The 22,676-nt window shown below is 35.9% G+C and overlaps 2 protein-coding genes across 3 annotated transcripts in view; one reads left to right on the forward strand and one right to left on the reverse strand.

Moving 5' to 3' along the window:
- Window positions 1-1,362: 1,362 nt before the first annotated feature.
- On the reverse strand, window positions 1,363-7,364 carry LOC110464074 (transmembrane protein 199-like). The gene is made up of 6 exons (XM_021519109.1): window positions 7,172-7,364; window positions 6,004-6,080; window positions 5,484-5,573; window positions 5,173-5,212; window positions 3,992-4,116; window positions 1,363-3,325 (listed from the first exon to the last, which is right to left on the reverse strand). The coding sequence occupies exons 1-6, from the start codon at window positions 7,341-7,343 to the stop codon at window positions 3,242-3,244; spliced, it is 588 nt and encodes a 195-aa protein (XP_021374784.1). The 5' UTR covers window positions 7,344-7,364; the 3' UTR covers window positions 1,363-3,241.
- Window positions 7,365-7,582: 218 nt separating this feature from the next.
- Window positions 7,583-22,676, forward strand: part of LOC110464083 (splicing factor, suppressor of white-apricot homolog) — a 22,382-nt gene continuing 7,288 nt past the window's right edge. The window contains exons 1-13 of one of the 2 annotated variants that reach the window (XM_021519121.1): window positions 7,583-7,816; window positions 11,180-11,346; window positions 12,336-12,449; window positions 12,714-12,778; window positions 16,418-16,646; window positions 17,202-17,376; window positions 17,624-17,869; window positions 18,263-18,473; window positions 18,725-18,866; window positions 19,114-19,329; window positions 20,053-20,241; window positions 21,537-21,765; window positions 22,054-22,287. In XM_021519121.1, the coding sequence (XP_021374796.1) occupies window positions 7,632-7,816; window positions 11,180-11,346; window positions 12,336-12,449; window positions 12,714-12,778; window positions 16,418-16,646; window positions 17,202-17,376; window positions 17,624-17,869; window positions 18,263-18,473; window positions 18,725-18,866; window positions 19,114-19,329; window positions 20,053-20,241; window positions 21,537-21,765; window positions 22,054-22,287 (2,402 nt within the window). In that variant the 5' untranslated portion in view covers window positions 7,583-7,631. The remainder of the gene's footprint in view (window positions 7,817-11,179; window positions 11,347-12,335; window positions 12,450-12,713; window positions 12,779-16,417; window positions 16,647-17,201; window positions 17,377-17,623; window positions 17,870-18,262; window positions 18,474-18,724; window positions 18,867-19,113; window positions 19,330-20,052; window positions 20,242-21,536; window positions 21,766-22,053; window positions 22,288-22,676) is intronic. The other variant, XM_021519129.1, reaches the window with a different exon arrangement.

Genomic DNA, 22,676 nt, shown 5'->3' on the forward strand with positions numbered 1-22,676 from the left:
TTTTAATCCTGTTTTAATAATCTGACCTCTAACGTTGGTCCAAATAATTCATATTCATAAAGATCTCACATTTATAGCACTTTACGCCATTAAAATACTTGCGAAATATAATGGTGCAAAACAGTTCTCAACACATTTGACATTGAATATGGTTGAAGATCATTCGTTCCTGCACGGCTTTCACAAAATATCATCACACTAGGCCTATTGGTTATTCAGAAGGTTTTTCAACGGTTTTAGTATGTAAACTTCGTTTTATTTCAACGTATATCAATCATTCTTATTGGCCTGGATGTCAGCGCGCTGGGAGTCTTAATGTGGGGAGCTAAAAGGAGTATCCGGAGAAAACCCACGTGGTCGGGCAAGTGACCCCATACCTTTTCACGTCCGATCAGCAGGAACGTGTCTAGGATATTTGAAAGAGGGGGCATATAATCAAAACGTTAGCCGATCGGAGCGAGGCGAAAAAAAAATGGACCTTTTTTTTGCTTAAAAAACTACGGATCACCCATCGGATGGGGGAATCAGTATAAAAAGAAATCAGAGTATGTGTTTAATTAACGAATATGAGAAATTGCCATATTCAATACAATATTAGCAGATTACGATAGTTTTTTTTTTTTTTTTTTTTTTTGAAAAAGGGCGTACGCCCATTACGCCCTCACCTGGACCCGCCCCTGATCAGGGAATCGAACCCCGTCCGCCTAGGTGAAAGGCAAGTGCGCTATCCACTGCGCCACCTGACCCCCCATTTATGGATTTAATACTTTTGACTTTGAATTCAAGTGAAGGCCATTCGTTTGAACAAATATGATAACCCATCGTCCTAGTCAAATATCATTAGCCTGGTCAATTTGCTTATTCAGAAGAAATGGTAAAAAAATATCACATTTGACTTCAGTGATATTCAATATGGATGGAAATCATTCCTTGTAACATAGCTGATAACCCTTCATCCCAGAATCTCACTGACCAAATAACATCACACTATGCCTCTTGGTTATCCAGAGGTTATTTAAATGTTTTAACACATTTGACCCCTGTGGCCTTGAATATGGGTGAAGGACAACTGGACAAATATCATTTGAAAATGAATGGAAAAAAGAAGTGAAGTGGAAAGTATACCTCCCGTTCATCTACGTTGCATAACTCGCATTATAGTGTAGGTTCCCGATTATCTGCATAGTTTTGATGACTGTAGGACTTGCCAAGACGTCCTACAGATGCACTGACAGAAAGGACAGACGGTAACAACATTTCCCCTAATTTGACAGGGGAATATTATATATGGTCATCTGGTATTTAAAACTCAATTCAGAATGCACAGATTCATAGATTTCAAATTTAATAACATTGTATAAATCAAATAAATTAACAACATTTTACAACAAAATAAGATTGCTGCATCCATACACAATGTATATAGTATCTGATTATAGATCTACACATATAATATCAACTGTCACACTTGATGATATCTCCGTCTCCTAACTCTAGAACTGTGGTCGGGGTCAGAATTCCACTATCTGTTTTTTATAACAAAGAGAGAAAGGAGATTGCAAAGGGGGAAAATGGAACATGTCTAGAGAGGTAAATGAGGTAAATGTGGGTATACCACGGAGAATTGTGTGTGTGTGTGTGTGTGTGTGTGTGTGTGTGTGTGTGTGNGGGGCATATATAGCCAGGCAGAAGCATGCCTACATGTGGTGAGTAAACCTTCAATGATTGGGTATTCCTAAAGGAGGAGTATTTCAAGAATGGGAGGAACATGTCTAGAACAAGGAAAGTGTTTAGTGGTGAAGGAGTATGTTAAGTGGGGGAGGAATATGTTTAGAGGGAGAGGGAAATGTTTGCTTGCAGTGGGAGGAGCATGCCAAGAGAGGGAGGAGTTTGTCTAAATGGGAGGAGCATGTTGAGAGGAATTTGGACCATGCTGTGAGGGGGAGCATGTTAAGAGGGAGAGGAATGTGTTTAAGGAGGAAGAAGAATGTTTAAAATGGTGAGAGGGTATGCTTTCAAGGGGGTGTAAAGAGTGAGAGGAGCATGTTTAAAGGGAGGGAAAATGTTTTAGAGGGAGAAGGGCATGTAGTGGAAAGGAGCATATTTTGAAGAGGAGAACTGAGAAGCATACCTAGAGAAGGTATGTTTTGAGTGGAAAGGGCGAGTTTAGGGGTTTGTATGCTAGAAGGGAGAGAATCTTGTTTTTAGAGGGAGAAACATGCCTGGAGAGGGAAGAACATGTTTTTAGGGAGAGGAGCTTGCTTAGAATGGTAGGAGATGTTCAGAATAGGGAGGAGCATATTTAGAAGGGGTTGGGGCAGGTCTAGATCCAGAATGATATAACGCCATCCATTTTATTCTCCTTTTCTTGATTAACTTCCATTTTCTACTTTAGTACACAAATTGTATGTCTCCTGCCTTGAACAGGCCATCTTTTACTCCATCTCATCTATATCAAAGTTTACGTCTGCTTCCTCTTTTAACATTCAATTTCTTATTCTATCTTGCATTCCAAGTCTATATCTCCTTCGTCCTTTTACATTCAATTTCTAATTCTGTCTCACATTCCAAGTCAATATCTCCTTCTTCCCTCTACAATCAATCTCTTACTTATCTCACATTCCAAGTCTATATCGTCCTCTTCGCTTTGTATTCCATCTCTTATTCTATTTACTTTATTTACTTTACATTTACTAATTATAGACTTTTGTAGAGGTGGATATGTGGTTATATGGGCCCGAGAAAATGATATTAACTGAGACAAAGTTAATTTCAATGTTACATTATCAGGTTCATATAACCACAAATTCACTGAAATAAAAGTCGTTTATTGTTATATTAGATGCTAAATTACATTTGAAAATTGTACCGAGGAAAGTGTTCACTGATAAGGTGTCTAACAGCAACACCTGTGTATTATCTCCCCTTAGATCATTTGTCACCTACATCTGACAGTGTCCCTGTGTTCCTTGTGTATTTCTTATCTCTCAACAAAACTTTCAAATGAATATATACTCATTCAGTGTCCCCTCAATAATCCTCTCCATGTACATAGACCCACTACATATTTTGATGAAGTTAGTGTACACAAATGTACGGAATTGTTCTAATTATAATATTTTAATGCAAGTTGTCTGTATACTGCAGCATCCACCTATGTACTGTACAACCAGACAGCCTCCGTTGATTGCTGCTCTCTGCTCACTGTTCCACAGCCTGATGGGTTTATGATACGGTACTGTCAGTATTGGGAATGCTCCTTCAGAAGGAAGTACAAGTCAGCAAAAAACACTATGGTACCAAAGATGAGACCCATAATCATTTGCTGAAACACAAAAAAACATAAAACAGTTTATAAAAATATGTACCATAACAATTCCAAAGACTTACAGAGCAACAACAGATATGGAACATTGAAGAGACAATCACTGAAACACACATTCTATACAGGCTAGATTTCAAAAATAGGAGCAAAATGATCCTTGTGTATTTTTACCATTACCATTTTTAAAACATAAATCACTATACTGGGTTATCAACAAGAATACTGCCTTCTTGACAAACATACAAAGGAACATATATTTGAGCTGTTGATTATTGAATGAGATTCTTGGGTACAAAGTGTAACCAGCGGTTAATGGACAACAGTTTGGTTATGTAGTGGTTTCACAATGAGCGGTGTTAATTTGACAATATTGACAACAGTATGGTTATATAGTTATCCAGTGTTTATTTGACTATATTGAGACATCAGTCGTGTGTAAATAGACCTCACTTGGTAACATATTCAAGACAAGACAATGACAGGATTTTCTATACAGACTTCATCACTTTGAAAATTGGTTGCAGCACTTCCTGTTATTCAGACTATTTCTGTATCATCTACAGAAGCCAGGAGTTTATCAATGAGACATTTTACATTCTAGTACCTTGTACAGGAAGTACAAAAGAACAGGTATTTCAAACATACTGAAGATTGTGCTATACATACCGCAACCATGGCATGTTTTGATCCACCGAGGGCTATTTCTGTGGCTTTGTATCCGAACGCAAACGCTCCTCCTACTGTCACAGCAAAGTTCACCACGGACCAGATCTGGGAGTTCATAGCTTTCACTGAAAACCAATAAATGTTCAGGTAAAATAAAAAAATAAAAAATGGCAAGACCAATACTTTCAAACAATGAGTAGTTAATGAATAAGAAGATATACAGTGACTTTGTTTAAATCATAGTAGGAGGAGGGAAAAAACATGTGATCTAATCAATGATACATGGAAACTGTTTTCTACTACAGGTCATGAGATGATTGAAATGACCAAAGAAAATACATATATAGAATGCAGAAATGTTGCCATTGAAATTAGATTCTATCTAACATTCCAAACATTTACAATGTGTGACAGGGGAAAGAGAAAAAGTAATGGCCAGACCAGGGTTCAAACCCGTAACCCTCCGAAACCCCCGAAGACACAACTATTTACAACTCAAGTTTGGGTATCCCCTTGCTAAGCGTACTCCTAATGCTTGAAACAAGGGTTGGCAAGCTCACCAATTTTGTAACAGGAAAATAAGAAAATGTAACGACCAGACCGGGGTTCGAATCCAGAACCCTTCGAACTCTAGACGAACGCTCTACCAGCTACCTAGTCACCGACGATCGACCCAGCCCAGTTGCGCTACATATGTATCAATACCTTGTCATTTCAAAATAATGACAGAAAATAAATACTCAGAAAATCAAGCTGTGTTTTGAATTCCCTCTTTTGGTACAATACATACCATACTCAAAATGCATCTGAAGTCCTTATGATATTAAATAAGAAAAACAAAGAGATTTTGAGCAGCTCCCTTACAATTATATCTCTTGAGGGTTTATTAGGGAAATAAATAAAAACACTAGGGATCGGTTCAGAATCTCATTATTTCCTTTCCTACATATATATAGCGACTACAAACAGGTGCAGTACATGTCCCTTTAAGTTGTTAATAAGTAGAAATCTGGGAAATATCTGCTGTTTATATACTAAGCATACAAAATTCTCACTTGATAGTCCAGCTGATCTGTTCAAATTCAATAAATCAACTCTAATTTGAAAAATCTGCAGCTGTTGTCCTCACTCTCTTGATTATTTTCTTGAAATTGTTTGTTTTCTTCATAGATTAATCTTACCTTCTGCACCAATATTCATTTTGTCCACACTGTTCTTTTGCTGGAAAAAAAAGGAATTAAATTATTTTTCTATTTTAAAAGTCTATTTTATATGATCAAATAACAATATTTTTAATATTTTAATATTTAACTGATACTAGTACTTACTGAAAAGAAAAAAAATCAGATAATAGTCCTGATTAGCAAAGTTAAGTGAATAAAAATCATGACCAGCAATACATACAGTCAACTTCAACTGTTTCTATTTTGTTAATCACTATGTACATGCATGTATTCAAGAGTAAAAATCTTTAACATGTACATGTACTTACAGATTTGTCTACATTTCTTGTCATTTCCCTGTATCTCTTGTTGTCTTGTTCTGCTTTTAATTTCTGTATTCTTGCTTCCAACTCAGGATTCTTTAAGTAATTCAAAGTGAAAATCAGAGAAACTACATATTTGGAACCAATTTAACATTTGCAGTAACATTCAAACTTCATCCTCACCTGACATCTATTACAAACAAACTCTGTATATAGATAATACCATTTGTACAGGAGTATTTTGAAACCATAATGTCACTATTATAAGGCCTGCATATAGACACAAGGGCTTGAATTATAGTATTCCTCCTGAAACCATGAAATAGCAACAAAACAAAAAGTTATAATATTATTAATAATAAAAGAAACTAACTTAAACAAATCTGTACTTCATATGTTCTGCACTGTATTGCTGAAGACTGGCAGTTTATTTTAATTCATGGTTGAGGATCAAGCCCTGAGATTTATCATTTAAATGTAGGATTTATATTGATAAAACACCATTCAATTCCTATAAAACACTTACACGGGGTGGTAACTTGACACATGGCAAACAAATGTCACTATCTTGTAAAACTTCATGAAGGTAGCGCTGTTTGTGACCTGAAGACAAGAATTGATATATATAGGATATTCTATGATTTCCTGTTGAATATCGTTTTTATATTTCATAAGTATAACAGATCTTGAAAAATATATAGTATACCAGTATGGAACTAAAAACCAAAAAACAACAGGAAAATGTCTGTGGCTGTTAATTGTCAAAAATAATGTGTTGGGACATCACAATATTATGACCACTATATTCTGACATCACAATCAACTTTATATCATCATTGGTGAAAAATCACAAGCTTGAATATCTTCACTTTCACTGTTAATTATCACAGAGACAATTCAAAATCAATCTGAATAATGGATTAATTTTAGATGCATATCTTATATAACACATTCACATTTTATCTTAATTGGATTGGGCTGTTCTCCAGCAACCAGGTATAGCTTATTATATAATTAATATATCGGTGAGAATCCTGGTCTGGCTACTGCTGTTTTTGTATCAAGTAACATCTGGCACCCTAATAAACATCCCCAAGCAAGATGTTATAGAGGCCAATGTGTCCTCGGGGTAAAAAAGTAACAAAAACTTAATGTAGTTAATGGAGAGAGGAGTGTAGTGGAAATTGACTGAATCAATCACCAGCATCTTGGTATACGTAGCTCAATTGATAACTAGAGCTCTGTCTAGAGTTTGGAGGTCCAAGATTCGAATCCTAGTCTGGCATTTGCATTTTTCCATTCCTATTACATATTTGTTTTATATCGCCAGTTTACAGATGGTGCTAATTATTCTCAACTTCGAAATAAAGTGAACATTTTCATCTAAAAATTATGTACTCCACATGACAGACTATACAGAGTTCTAACTACAGAGTGTACGGAACGGTAACTCTGTGTGAAAATTGAAATAAAGTTTCAAAGAATTGCTTCCCCTTGACCATTTTTTTTAACTATGTGTGCCTGCATTTTTTTCATGAACTGGAGTTGAACACCAGAGTTCACCACATCCCATAACAATTATATTTGATCAATACTAGAATTACAGTTGATCTTCTTCCTGTAAATTTATATAAACCGTATAAATGCAAACAACTGCAATCATGTGATAATGATAATTGTGATGAAACAAGCACCTGCTAGTTTGTTTCTGCTGTGTATATCTCTAATTACTCTAAACGATATACTATTTTGGTCCTTAAAGTTCTGTATATGAGCTGCGATATCACTTTGGTATGTATCGTCAAATTTTAGGGAATCTTTCAGAAACTCCAGAACCGATTCCGTGAATAACACTGCGGGCTCCATTTCTACTGTTAGGCAAACCGGAAGTAACACCGAACAACCGGAAACTACATGGACAGGTTTAAAACCAAACGGAAAGGGGGTAACGTTTGAATATATCAGAAATAAAGTATGAAAATAACAAACCAAATTAAGTTACAGTTACATAAGTTTTTAATCTTATTTTTCAAAATAAGGGTAACAGTTCTATATACTAATGTATATTACTCACCTGTAATATTGCTTTTACTCTAGAATCTGAATTTTCCCATAGTAGACGTTTCCAAAACGTACGAGAAAAACAGAAAAAAGATGGCGGCTGCCCAGTGGTGGGCACAAGCTAACGAAGAAGAAAACCGTCAAAGTAAAGCACAAGAGGAGCTCTTTGTTTTCGGATATGCTTGTAAGGTGTTCCGGGATGATGAGAAGGCTAGTTTTGTGGACCAAGAAAAACACCTGATCCCATGGATGTCCGACGACAGAGTTCTTATTGACAGGTCTGTTCTCCATACAACCTCAGGAGCCACAAAAAAAGGTTTCGATTTGAGTCGATTTTCGCGCATTGTACTAACAACTGACCTTAGTTTTCAGCTTCGTGGATTTACAGGGAGTATGTGTTTACTGGTATGCATCGGCAATGACCGTTATGTATGCCAGTATTCAGATGAACTCGAGACGAACCCCCTTCTTCTGACCTTGCCCTTGGTTCGGAGAAAGGAACGATGACAGACCAGAGTCTCAGACTGATGGACGATGGTGGAAAGACGTCACACTTCCATTGATAGTCAAACAACTTGATAAGACTTTTTCATGTTCTGTCATATTTATTGAGAATGTCAGCAGTTGGCGTTCGCTGTTGTCCAGATGTTTTCAGGAATTTGTTTTCAGATGTGTCTACCTTGTATATTGATGATGCGAGATGCAACAAGAGTGTCATATCAAACTGTATGAACTGGTATGCCATGTAACAGGTATCAGTATGGAACAACACAAAACAACAAGAATTCCACATATTCAATGTGGAAGAAAATAAAAAAAAAACTAGTATGTGTATGTTTAAATGTTCCTCATATTGTGCAATTGAATTGGATGAAACACTCGATGAAATCAAGTTTTTATCTGTTTTAAAACACATTGCTCCAATTTGTGACTGCACATATTTCATCAAAATGACTAGTGTTTGATAGCATTAAACAGTGGTCATATTCATCCTTTTTTTGTATCAAATGAAACGAAATATTGGACTCAAATGTTTATTTGTAATTAATCACTTGCCTGGTACCTAGCTTTTGAAAAGACAAGTATTGTCACTGCTACTGAATAGTAATGAAAAAATATCTGTACTGAAGTACTACCGTTAAATACTCTTAAAAGTTGGCATACAAATTAAAAAAGCTTTGATGATTCAGTGTAAACCTCTTAGGTATAATAAAAGTGATAGGTTGTGTTACGATCATGAATCAAAGACTTTATTTTGCTGTTAAAACATAACTTAGTGATGCAGGCTTCTTTTATGAAGACAGCTCTTACTCCATGACAAAAACAATGTTATGTATGAAACAACTTTTTCTGGAAATCACTTACCAATCCCATCAATCTAAATATGTAGGTACATTGTATGTACTATCAATTCCAGGTTATACCGGGTAGAACTTGTAATTTATATCCAAAGGCAACAGCAAACATGCCAAATTTTCAAAGAAAACAAATCATTGACTTGTATTGAATAATAAATTTCAGTAATCATAAACTGATCTCCTCTCCAAGATAAAGCTAGTACAAATTTGTTTAAAAAAAATATATTTTGAGGTTATGTTGATATCAGTGTTACAAGGATGAATATGTGATTTCAAATTGTAGCAAAACATTGCTTCTGGGGAGTAGCTAGGAAGTGAACACACAACATTGATTGTATCATACATGCCAGATCTCTCTGCATGAGGCAAAAGTCTCACGGATTTACACCTCCGATAAAGTCTCAAGGCGTGGGACATGAATTAACGGAAATCCTCAAAACCTCAGTTTTTTTAATGATCGATTGCGATCGGTGAACCATTTTTCCTGTTGTTGTTTACTCGAAGTCTTAAGGGAATCCACAATGTTTTCAGCGATAAATCACGAGAGCGATCATGTGATCGAAGAGCTCTTCTCATAACTTTCGGAAAATTAAGCTGGTTGAAATGGCTGGGTTTTTGAAATTGTGAGTTGATTTCAGTGTCTTTTACAATAGGCAATTGAAATAAATTAATATTATAGATTTAGTTTGATCCTTTCTTATTGTTGTCATTAATTTCCCTGATACTACAGAATGCCTGACATTCTTAGTCTTATCACTGCGCAACGGTCTCGGACCTGTCGGCTTCAACATCAAAATTTTCCCGTGAAGTTGATACCTCACTATATCAGTAGAATTAGCAAAAACATGTTTTCTGTCATGTTTGTAAGGTTAGTTCATTGCTAGAAACTTTGATTAATACTATGTCCGGCTAAGTGTTTCTTTACAAATATAATTTCACTACGAAAGTAAAGAGAACGACCGGTAAAGATGGACAAAGTCTTTGTTCTGAATGCAGAAATATGTAATTTAAAAGTTCAAATGCTAAACACAGTTTCTTCACTTTCACAGCTGATTATTTCTGTCCTCTTGCATTGTTATCCTGTGAAAAACACCGCGAATAAAAACCTCCCTTATTTTAACCTCAATTCCCTTAAAATTATTGTAAAACTCACAGATTGGTCTCAAAGAATTCTGGCATGTATGTTATAGTTATTCATTATACCCGTGTCATGTATATACTTCTGAGTTTCATCATACAAGCAACAAGCTTTGCACAGCCATTTATTCAGTTTCAAAAAATTAAAAGCATGATCTTTCAGTTGTTTCTATATTGAGTGTTTATTGATATAAATATAATGGGACATTGTATCCCTTGTACATCAAATTCAATCAAATGTTTTGGAAAGCATACAATGAAATATTCTGATTCTTTAAACTACAATGTGTTGATGTGCTTTGCCTCTATTTTAAATTTTGATACATATGTATAAAATTTAAATACTGAGGTTGCATACACTGATTTAAAGAATAAGCAGTAGTGCAAAAAATGTCCTTTCTCAATAATCTAAGCAATATTTCAATCACTTAATGCTGTGTATTGTTAGTATGATGTGGTTTCTATAGTGAAATGGCTGTCTCACTATATGTGCTGTTATTTAATTGAGTTTATGTTGTGTGACATTTCTGCATTACTCCTTTTCCTCCCTGTGATTAATATGGTTTTGTGCATCAGAAATATTCAGCTGAAATGTAGTCGTCCTGATAAAGGGGGTACATTGATATTGATTATGATGTATATTGTCAGTATGACTTAACATAAACAGTTGGAAAAATTCAAAATTATCTGATAACCTATTTCTACTTTTGAAAAAAGATCACAAGGTTATACACAGTAATTTACAACAAAAAATGCATATTTGTCAGCATATATATTATCATTTTGTGACTACAAAGTACGAAAGTTACGAGTTTTTGAAGATTTTTTCTCATTTAAAGTGGATTCAGAAACTATTTTTCAATCAAACATGCTGCTCAAATCACTTTCCAACTGAAATATGCTTGTTATAGCTGCAGATGAATACTTTTGATGTGCATTCATGTTTTCATAATATTCACCAAATGTGCCCCTTTATCTAGTTAAACAAATTCTGCTTCCTGCATGTAAATAGTCTTCTGTTATGCTTGCTCCTACCTGTCCAGGATCACCCAAGCTTTCTTTGTACTGTGTACTTGTTAATATAGGGTGTTTGCAGTGCTTGGGGAACCATGAGCCTGTCCTTACTGTGTTTTTGTCTGCCGACAGGTATGATGGACGAGGTCACTTGTTTGACCTTTCAGCATATGATGCCAGCAATATTAAGGACACAGAACAAACACTGACTGAAGATGAAGAACAGATTGAGAAGCTGTGTGATGAGGAGCGTTTCCTGGAGCTGCGGACAGACCTGGCTGAGAAGACCATGTATGAAGGTAGGGGGTTAAAAGTTAGATTCCAATGTTGGAGCTGCAGTAGCTTCTACACTGGACTCGTCAGTAAATAAATGGTATATTTATACTATTTCAAGTTAAAGTTCATTTTGATGTCTCTTTTGCCAATAAAAGGTCTATTAGAATGTTTAAATCTTTTAGCTGTTGCAAACACATAAAACCTCTGACAAACTTAGTAGAAAGCAATGAAAGCATATTTGATACATAATTATTATTGATAAACAAACTAGCTAGAACTGACAAACTAGCTTGAACTGACAAACTAAACTGACAAACTAGCTAGAACTGACAAACTAAACTGACAAACTAGCTAGAACTGACAAACTAGATAGAACTAACAAACTAAACTGACAAACTAGCTAGAACTGACAAACTAAACTGACAAACTAGCTAGAACTGACAAACTAGATAGAACTAACAAACTAAACTGACAAACTAGCTAGAACTGACAAACTAAACTGACAAACTAGCTAGAACTGACAAACTAGATAGAACTAACAAACTAAACTGACAAACTAGCTAGAACTGACAAACTAAACTGACAAACTAGCTAGAACTGACAAACTAGATAGAACTAACAAACTAAACTGACAAACTAGCTAGAACTGACAAACTAAACTGACAAACTAGCTAGAACTGACAAACTAGATAGAACTAACAAACTAAACTGACAAACTAGCTAGAACTGACAAACTAAACTGACAAACTAGCTAGAACTGACAAACTAGCTAGAACTGACAAACTATGACAAACTAGCTAGAACTGTTAACACAATGTATTGTTTGTGATGCAGAAATATTAAATAGTCTATAAAAACACTACTTTTAATACCATACAAATCTTAATGTACACAATTTTCTAAATATGTTATGTTTTCAAATCTTGTGAAGCTTTGGCCATTATTCTTTTTCCAAAATGTCTAGAAAATTCACTGATAGCCACCAGTTAACTGTAACTGATGTTTTTTACAGAGGAGGAGTGGAAGCGTTACTACCTGTCCCTGTCCGAGGGATACAATGCTGTCGGCTTCAGCTATGACTATGCTCAGCAAATGGCAGCTGAGCAACAGCCAGAGGTCAAAATTGGTGAGAAGATGCCTCTCATTGTACTTCTAAGTGAAAAACTTGTGCATTGTAATGTTAAGACATAGAAACAGGTCAGTTTCAAGATGTGTAGCAAAGGAGAAAATCACGCCTAATATTGCTCTTTTTTATCATTACCAGGTATATCTGATTATGTTTTCTTTATATGAACACCACTGTAAAAACAAGTCAGACATTATATATATTTTTTCAAAGAATTTAAGTTCTAGAATTATAAATATATGATATTGTGATTTGTTTGCACAGAAGCAGTAGAAGATAAACCATTTGTTGTTGCCCCAGAGTTACATGTACCTCCTGAAATCAATGTGGTAAGTTTATCATAATAAACATTCAGAATAAACAGCATAACTGTTTATAATCAAACCAAAATAACATTTTAATGAATTGAATTAATCAATACAGTTTGTGCATTGTGATCTTTGCCTCTTGATGATGATATGAAACAATAAAGGAATAGAATTAATATCATAGAATTGCATGGTCTGAAAAAAATGTGGAAAATCATCTGTGAACTGTGTTCAGATTTCTTTCGTGCTGCATCAGTGTGAAATTAGCCTAACCGTCAAAGCCCAAGGCTGTTTTTAGCTCACCTGGCCCGAAGGGCCAAGTGAGCTTATGGCATGGTGCGGCGTCCGTCGTCCGTCCGGCGTCACCTTTTTACTTTAAACAACTTCTTCTCAGTAACCAAAAGGCCTAGGGTGAGGATATTTGGCCAGAAGCATGCTTTGATGAAGGGCTACCAAGTTTGTTCAAATAAATGACCTTGGTTTATATTCAAGGTCACAGGGGTCAAATATGTTAAAAACCTTTCAACAACGTCTTCTGAATAACTGAAAGGCCTAGGGTGATGTCATTTGGCCAGTAACATGCTGTGATGAAGGGCTACCAAGTTTGTTCAAATAAATTACCTTGATTTATATTCAAGGTCACAGGGGTCAAATATGTTAAAAACCTTTCAACAACTTCTTCTGAATAACTGAAAGGCCTAGGGTGATGTCATTTGGCCAGTAACATGCTGTGATGAAGGGCTACCAAGTTTGTTCAAATAAATGACCTTCATCCATTTTCAAGGTCACATGGGTCAAATATGTTAAAATCTTTATACAACTTCTTCTGAATAACCAAGAGGCATAGGATGATGATATTTTGCTAGTAGCATGCTGGGATGAAGGGCTACCAAGTTTGTTCGAATAAATGACCTTGACTTATATTCAAGGTCACAGAGGGCAAATATGTTTAAAACATTTAAACAACTTCTTCTGAATAACCAATAGGCCTAGGGGGATGATATTTGGCCAGTAACATGCTTGGATGAAGGGCTACCAAGTTTGTTCAAATAAATGACCTTGGTTTATATTCAAGGTCACAGGGGTCAAATATGTTAAAAACCTTTCAACAACGTCTTCTGAATAACTGAAAGGCCTAGGGTGATGTCATTTGGCCAGTAACATGCTGTGATGAAGGGCTACCAAGTTTGTTCAAATAAATTACCTTGATTTATATTCAAGGTCACAGGGGTCAAATATGTTTAAAACCTTTAAACAACTTCTTCTGAATAACCAATAGGCCTAGGGTGATGATATTTTGCTAGTAGCATGCTGGGATGAAGAGCTACAAAAGTTTGTTCAAATAAATGACCTTCATCTTTTTTCAAGGTCACAGGGGTCAAATATGTTTTTAACCTTTAAACAACTTCTTCTGAATAACCAAGAGGCCTAGTATAATGCTAGTAACATGCTGGAATGAAGGACTACCAAGTTTGTTCAAATGAATGACCTTGACATATATATATTCAAGGTCACAGGGGTCAAATATGTTTAAAACCATTGAATGACTTCTTCTTAACAAGCAAAAGGCCAAGAGTGATGATATTTGGCCATTAACATGCTGGGATGAAGGACTACCAAGTGAATGACCTTCACCCATATTCAAGGTCACAGTGGTCAATATATGTTTAAATCTTTAAATCATTTGTTCTGCATAACCAAAAGGTCCAGTGTAATGATATTTTGCCAGATGCATGCTGTGTTCGAAGACTATAAACTCTGTTCAACCTAATGTCCATGTTCGACATTCAACGCCACAGGCGTCATAAAAAATTATGTTTAAATCTTTAAATAGGTTCTTAGGAATCAAACACTGATATTCTGTCTGTAGATGTATTTTAGTCCACTTTTTAAGATTACAAGTGTGAGATTAATACCAGGTGAGCGATGCAGGCCCATTGGGCCTCTTGTTTGTGCAAATCTAGTCCAGCTATGTTTATGAAATTGTATAATGAAGTCTTGTCATACTAATAAATGTATAAAAATGCAACATTGCAGTTTCATTGTGTATGTTAAGATATGTATAACTTTATTACCGTAAAAACCCATGTAATTTGCGCACCTGTGTAGTTTGCGCATGTACTTTTTGAGGCTGAAAATCGGGAAAAAAGCTTCTACTCGAATATTTTGCGCACCCAAAAAATCTGGAAAAAAAAAGATGTTCATGGTCTATGAATAATTTTTTTTAAATATATTTCTATGATTTTTTTTCATTGATGTAAAATGATATTTAAAACCAAGAAGAAACTACGTAAAATGTGTATTTTGTTGCTTGTTTTCTTTGAATTATCTGATCACACATGACACACACGTGTGCACATATCGGCATACATCAATTCATTTTAGCAATATTTTACATAAAACATTTACTTGCTTACAAAAACATATCAATTAATAAGTAATTCGATGTTTAGTAACCGCTGATGCATATCTCCTGGTGAAGGACATAATTAGATACCTTTTATTGATCATAATTACGATCAGTGAAATGGGCTCGATTATGGCGGCTTGGGTTACGTCACTTCAAACCAGGTCATGTCACAGTTCAGTTTGGCCACGGAAATAGATTATTTAAGTCCGTGGTTTGGCGATATTTTTTACAAATTACAATGCAGTAATTAGCTATCACTATCTCTGTGATTACCCGTTAACAATAGCTCTACTAATTGAAATGATTTGCAGTCGCGATCGACGGACCGTGTTGTTGTTTTTTTCACTCACCAACACGTGGCGTGAATTACGAAGCCCTACTGCATTGTCATAACAACAGACTGATTTGACTGATAAGGGATTATAAAAAATATGTTTATACTAGAAGCGTGGACAATCAATACATCCTCTTCAAATCTACTCCAAGGAAAAATATAGTTAACGCAGACTATTTTTACAATGTTTCATTTAATAAATATTGAAATAATTCACGAGGTTATTATCAATCACGTGTTTACGTAATGTTAGACGTAATGAATCTACATTTTCGTAATAGTATGGGGAAACGCACTGGGGAAACGCACCGAGATGTCGAAACGTAATGTCGTAAGTTGATCTGGCATAGGAATTTGGCTAAACTTTTTTTGTTAACGGTTACCTATTTAATAATACTTTTCACATAAACTCGCATAACAACACATTATGTATCTTTTATTAATGCTTGACATAAACAAATTTGTTGACCGTCATTTGTCTTAGAGTTCCGTTTACCAAGGGAAATAATCCAAGATGGCGATCTCCCAGAATCGTCGATCTTTTCCTGAAAAAAACTTGAAATTTTCTATACCTGTGTATTTTACGCACCCCCCACTTTGGGTATTAAATTTCTGAAAAAAAAGTGTTTGGGTATTAAATTTCTGAAAAAAAAGTGCGCAAATTACATGGGTTTTTACTGTATATTGTTGTATGTCATGCATGCGTATGTATAATAGACAAAAATCCTTTTATAGCTATCATCATTGGCTTTCAGTTGACCCTTGACATGTAGTAATTTCAGAATTCAAATAACATTTCCCTTGGAATTTTGAGAGTTAAACACTTGTCAAGTAAACCTGAGTGTCATAACACATTTTGGGGAGTAAAACATCTACCTCGAAAGCTCCTGAGTGACATTCTATTCTTTCCTTGTAGCCAGAATTAGAGAAACAGAATGCTATTATAGAGAAGACTGCTAAGTTCATAGCAGAACATGGAGCTCAGATGGAAATCATTATAAAAACAAAACAGTCCAACAATGCACAGTTTGAATTCATGCATTTTGAGAACACGCTGAACCCATATTACAAACACATGGTGAAGATGATAAAGTCAGGGAAGTATCGACCTAAGGCTGAGGAGATACAGGAGGACCTTGACAGCAGTAAGTTATTTAATGTTTGTACATATCTACTCTGATAAAGCTTTACCAGCTAGTTAGGATAAGCATAGGAGCGACAACAGCTCCTTCTTAAATAATATTTGCTAAGAAATCTGTTAAAAATTCTGTCATGAGTGGTATGTACTGCTTCTTTAATTGCAGCTCAGATCTCAATTAGAACAAAATTGCTTTTATTAAATGTTTAATATATCCTACCAGAGACTGTTTACATTCAGTCTGTCAACCAATCCATACATCCTTTTGATGGGAAGACGGGAGTAGATAGTATTTGCTACATCTCACTGTCCATGCAGACTGTGCATGGTTTATAATACATATCTCAGCCAATTTTTCATGAATGGGCATCAAACTTTATACAACGGCACATTATGGGAAAGTTGTATTTCATTTCCTAAAGCAAAGTTTCTGAATATTGCAGGTAGAATAGTTGTATACCATCTTAACTTTGCAAGTGACATACAATTACACCTGGACTGAAATTGATTTGATCTGCTGTATCACTGAGAGTCAATAACTCATTGAGTTGATGCATTGCAGGTTACGAAGAGGAACATCCAGACGGATACCTCCATCCAAGCCTCATGATCCAACGTGCCTCTCCCACCCCTGACCTTAAACCTATTAAGATGCCAACCGGGAGCATCCATGACACTCCCTATGGACAGCTCATCAAGTCACTTAAACGGTCCAACAAGCAGCATGACAAAGCAAGGCAAGTTCACACACAGGATCACTCTTCTCTTTAGAGTTCACACTGAGGACAACTAAGGATTTTTGTAATTGATTTCCTACTAATGTGATAACCATTATCACATCTAATGGCTGTGTAATAGCCCAGTAATCTTTACTGCCTTAATGATAACAATTTATTCTTTATGGTTGTGATGATTCAAAGCATATTTGGTTTACTTAAGCTGTGTAAAATTATGTTTTCTGATGAAAAGAACTGGTTGTTTTAGCAATGACAGCGGAGCAGACCGACAGCCCCACACAGAAGCGTCAGCCATACAGCCACCCCCACTGCCTCCTTACATGTCTCTACCAGAGTATGGCACTTCCAACTCAAGTTTGCCCCTCCCGCCGGGGCTGGAGCCTGTCACTCTCCCGTCCGCACACCAGCCCCCACCCCCACCCCCAGGGACAGATGTGGATGGTAACATCTACCTCAGCCAGGACAGTCCGGCCAGTGAAGACAGCTCCTCAAGGTAATGTTATATGTATGGACTGTTTTGTTTTAGATTAAAAAGTGCCCATGTCTACAATAGGAATTTAAGATCACCTTTAAATATACAGTCATCATGTTGACTAAAACGTTTAGATGCTACTGAAGATTCTTGCTTAAAGCAAAATTCTTTGCAAAAAATTGTATCAAACTCAGTCTTTAACAAATTATGAACAGACTTCCTCCGGCACACATACACACATGCACCCATACACAACACACATGGAGGCACGTCCTTAAGTGACCTTAGCTGTTTATAACATTAAACCCCATACAACAAATCAGCCCTGTTGTTTATTATAATCATGTTCTCATATATTCATATACATTATTGGATATTTAATTTATACAATGATTGTGTATGTTGTGTTAACAGGGATTCCTTTAGCATACCTGGTGCTCCACAGATTGTTCCACCCCCACCTGACCTTCAGCCTGTCATAGACAGAATGGCAATGTATGTTGCCAAGAATGGGGTGGAGTTTGAAATTGTTGTGAAAAGTAAAAACGATCCTAGATTTGCATTCTTGGAATCCTACCATGTCCATTTCCCATACTACAACTTCAAGAAAAATATCCATATCACAGTAAGTAATCAGTTTTTTTCTACTGTACACTGTAAGAGACCTCTCATATATATATGCCTGTGTTAGATACATACACGTACACTTGTATCAAAATACATAGATTTAAACACATATTAAAGTACCTATTAATATTCCTCCCTGGAAGAAAATGAACTAATATATAAACATCTGTTTTGAAATTATATTATGTAAACCTGTTGCACAATACCTTTATCCATACCAGATCTTTCATTTTGTCATCTGCTTGACAGGAGACAGCCAAAGAGAAGAGGCGCTTGGAAAAGGAACGGCCTAAAGGGGTGAGCTTCAGCATCAAAGGCAAGCCTCGGGAACAGGAAAGTGCTTCATTGGAAAAACGTCAGGTGTTTGATAATGATAGCAGTGATGAAGAAGGTATGGAACCTTAATGTCCAAAAATAAACTTAAAATGTTCTATTCTTTCAATTAAAAAGTATTGAAAGTGAAAAACTCAGTTTCAAATTGTTAAAGAAGAGCTCTTTTTCAGGAAAAGCAGAATATCAGATCCACTTTAACTGTAAAAAGGACATGAATTTGCAAGTGAAGGCAGTGAGAGTATGGATAGAAAGCTTTAATGTGTTTTAAAATAACAGATCAAAAGATGACATATGCTTGTCTGCAGGTGATCGGGACAAGCTATACAAGTCAGACTTATCAGGGACATCCACACCTGTTGATGCAGATTTCATGTTGATGGAAAATACAAGACCAGATACTTCAAGGTCAGATACTTCAAGGTCAGATTATTCAAGGGCAGAACAGCCTCGGGCGGAATATTCTAGGGCAGAGAACAAAGTTGATCGGGCAGAGTTGATCGAGAAGTTAGAACGAAAACAGGGTGAGTATACAAAAGAGGTGATTCTTTGCTCTTGATCAAACTTTATACATTTCACCACATAGGGGGAGTACTTTTATAATCTCAATGAATGTGTAATGGGTAGTTTTATAATCTTTACGAATGGTAAGCATAAGTGAAATACAGAACTACCAAAGCATTCATTTCAAAAGTTGTTGAAGTGTAACTGTTAAAAGAAGGTTTAAGATAATTGATGAAAAAAGATGTTGCTTGAGGCCTTTTTTATGTTTTGAAGATATAAGTGGCTTACTGGTCGATCTCAACTTGTTATAAATGTATAGCCCATTAAGGTATGTATACATGTGTTTTGTTGTTTGAAGTAGTCATTTGGACGGAAAGAAGTGTCATTAATGTGATATATAACAGATATATAGTCTTTTGAAACCTGTAGAAGATAAGCTGGATGTTAATAACTGTTAATAATTGATGTTTTAGTGTGAGGGTAAGATTAAATTGTGTTAACCTTTTTTAATGTTTGTAATATTCAATTTCATTTGTACAAACTTTTGTATCCTTTAAATATGAAATATATTATTATTATCAAGATCTACTTGATATATTAGTAGCTGTTGATAATGTCCTCAAATTAAAATAATAAGTTTAAAGTTATTAGGAAAGAAAAAACTGCAATGTCTTTTATGTTGTGAAACATATTTAAATCTGGATAATTTCCCAGGTGACATTGTAAGTTGGCTTGTATTGTAGCTGAGGAGCGTTTGAAGGACCGTATGGCAGCTGCAGCACGTGAGAAGCTAGTCCAGGCTAACAAAGAGAAACAGATGCAGGCCGAAAGGAAGCGCAAGGCAGCCATGTTTATCAACATGCTTAAATCTACCAATGTAACCACTTCCACCACCTCAGCAGCTGATGATCAGCGTGACATGGAGGAATCAGGTGAGCAGGAAATTAACAAAATATATCTTCTTTGAATTGAGGTAGATCAGCTGAATGTGTGTTAATATATGTTACTGGTTTGAAGATATGAATGGAAGAAAACTGAACACAAGCATTGTTTGACTTTAGAAGTATTATTTTTCTAAAGGTACATTCTACTGTTATGTAAGGGCTCCACATACGAAATGCAGGTGCCCTATAGTAATTAGTGTCCATAGATCTCTCTGTCTGTACGTTCGCACTTTCATTTCCCGAAATAATATTATAATTCTAAGTTCGAATTTTACATGGCGATTAACTTTGATAAGAAATGTGCAAAAGGGTTGTAAAAGGTCAAGGTCATTAATACTTAAAAATAGACTGTTTGGGATATTCCTTTCTTGGAATCCAAAAGACTGATTTTTAGGCTTATGCCATGGTGTGGCGTCCGTCATCCGTCCGGCGTCAACGTAAACAACTTCTCCTGAATAACTAAGAGGCCCAGGCTGATGAAATTTGGCCAGTAGCATGCTTGGACAAAGGGCTTCCAAGTTTAATCAAATGAACGACCTTAGCCCATATTCAAGGTCACAGGGGTCACTTGTCTTAAAAACCTTTAAACAACTTCTTCTGTACATATAACCAACAGGTCCAGGGTGATGATATTTGGTCAGAAGGATGTTGGGATGAAAGGCTACCATGTTTGTTCAAGGTCACAGGGGTCAAATATGTTGAAATCTTATAAACGACCTCTTCTGAATAACTAAAGCCTACAGGGTTATTGCTTGTTCATGTGAATGACCTTGACACACTTTCATGGTCACATTTTGTCCATAGTGCATAAATCTTCTCAAGTAAAAGTCATTTTCTCAATAAACAAAATGTATAGGGTGGTTTTATTTGGCAAGTTGCACCTGGGATGCAGGGCTATTTATAGTTCATGTCTAGGTTTGACTTTCAAGGTCACAGGGGTAAATTTGTTTTAATCGTTTAACAGATTCTTCGGAATTACTTTAAGTCAAGACACTGATATTTTGCCTGTAGCTTTATTTAAGCTTTACTTTCAAGGTTACAATTGTGAGATTAATACCAGGTGCGCGATGTAGGCCCATTGGGCCACTTGTTTTGACAAGGTGATACACTGTAATATGAAGATGTGCCAAAAGGGCTTAAAAAGTTTCTTATGACAAGATCACTGTTTATCAAAACAAAAAGGAGAGAGGGGGTATTGTCAGACACATGACAAGGCTCTTGTTGACCTGTCAGTGTTCTAGTTAGTGTCTGTTTTGATATGGGGAAATATTTGCATTCAACAGGGTCAACAGGTACACCTATAGGCAGCCGTTCACAAACACCTATTACTCAGGAGGAAGACCGACTCAGCGACTACTCGGACCGGTCCTCAAAGTCATCTAAAAAGTCTCGAGAAAGAGGCTCATCTCCACCCTCAAGGTCACGCAAGTCACCAAGCCCGCCATCTAGATCAAAGTCTCCCAGGAGGAAACGCTCCCCAATACCACTAAGTGCTTATGTTAAAAGTAGAAGGTAAACATCAAGTGTTTCCTAAAGACAAGGCCACTGTATCTCCGCCGAGTAATTGTGGGCTACAGTTTATGAAGTGCCCTATATATTTTGTAAAATTACTCTAAAGTGCTTGACAACATATGGATTATAGTATTAGTTATAATTGTTTTAAAAAAAAACAAGCTTACAATTACCATTATACATTAAGCAAGAAGATACCAAATAAGAACACCAAACAGTGCATAATTATCTAAATTAAATGTTAATTGATCATCCAGTGACTGACTTCAAATCTTCTAATTTTTAAAGGTCATCATCAAAGTCACCTCACCGAAGACCTATACTAAGGACACAAAGTCCTCCCAGGAAAGACAGATCAAAGTCGCCAAGATACAGGGTAAATCCTTCTTTATCTCCTGGAAGGTCAAAATCAGTGAAGAGGTCACGATCACCATCACCTTCTAAAAGCTCCTCAAAATCCAGTAGAAGGTCACCAACACACAGTGTCAGAAAATCAAAAAAGAAGAAGAGGTCTCGTTCTAGGTAGGTGTGATCCAGAATATAGTCCACTGACCGCGAAGTTAAAAACCTTGTCTAGGTAATGGTGTATCATATAGATCTACAATAGTCCTAAGTCTTTTAAAAAACGCTTTTTCAGAATAAATTGTATGGGATTGATGGGAAACCATTTTTCAGAGCCCAAACGACACTTAGAATATTAATAATAATAATAATATACAGCATTTATATAGCGCCCTATATAATTTGTAAAATTACTCTAAGGCGCTTTACAACATATGGATAATAGTAATGGTTATAATTGTGAAAACAAACAACAAAGGCTTGCAATCACTTTCATACATTTAACAAGCAATGTGCACATAATTGAACAAATAAAAGGGTGGTATTTACATGACGTCTTTGCAAAGATT

Source organism: Mizuhopecten yessoensis, unplaced genomic scaffold, assembly GCF_002113885.1.
Source record: "Mizuhopecten yessoensis strain PY_sf001 unplaced genomic scaffold, ASM211388v2 scaffold1515, whole genome shotgun sequence".
NCBI lineage: Eukaryota > Metazoa > Mollusca > Bivalvia > Pectinida > Pectinidae > Mizuhopecten > Mizuhopecten yessoensis.

What these genes read in the sequence shown, in the direction of transcription:
- LOC110464074 (XM_021519109.1), bottom strand. Translation starts at nt 7,343, where the DNA reads ATGGAGCCCGCAGTGTTATTCACGGAATCGGTTCTGGAGTTTCTGAAA. An exon ending in GTGTCAAGTTACCACCCCGT is followed by an intron (nt 5,574 to 6,003) that starts GTAAGTGTTTTA and finishes AATTACTTAAAG; the next exon opens with AATCCTGAGTTGGAAGCAAG. An exon ending in CAAGAAATGTAGACAAATCT is followed by an intron (nt 5,213 to 5,483) that starts GTAAGTACATGT and finishes TTTTTTTTCCAG; the next exon opens with CAAAAGAACAGTGTGGACAA.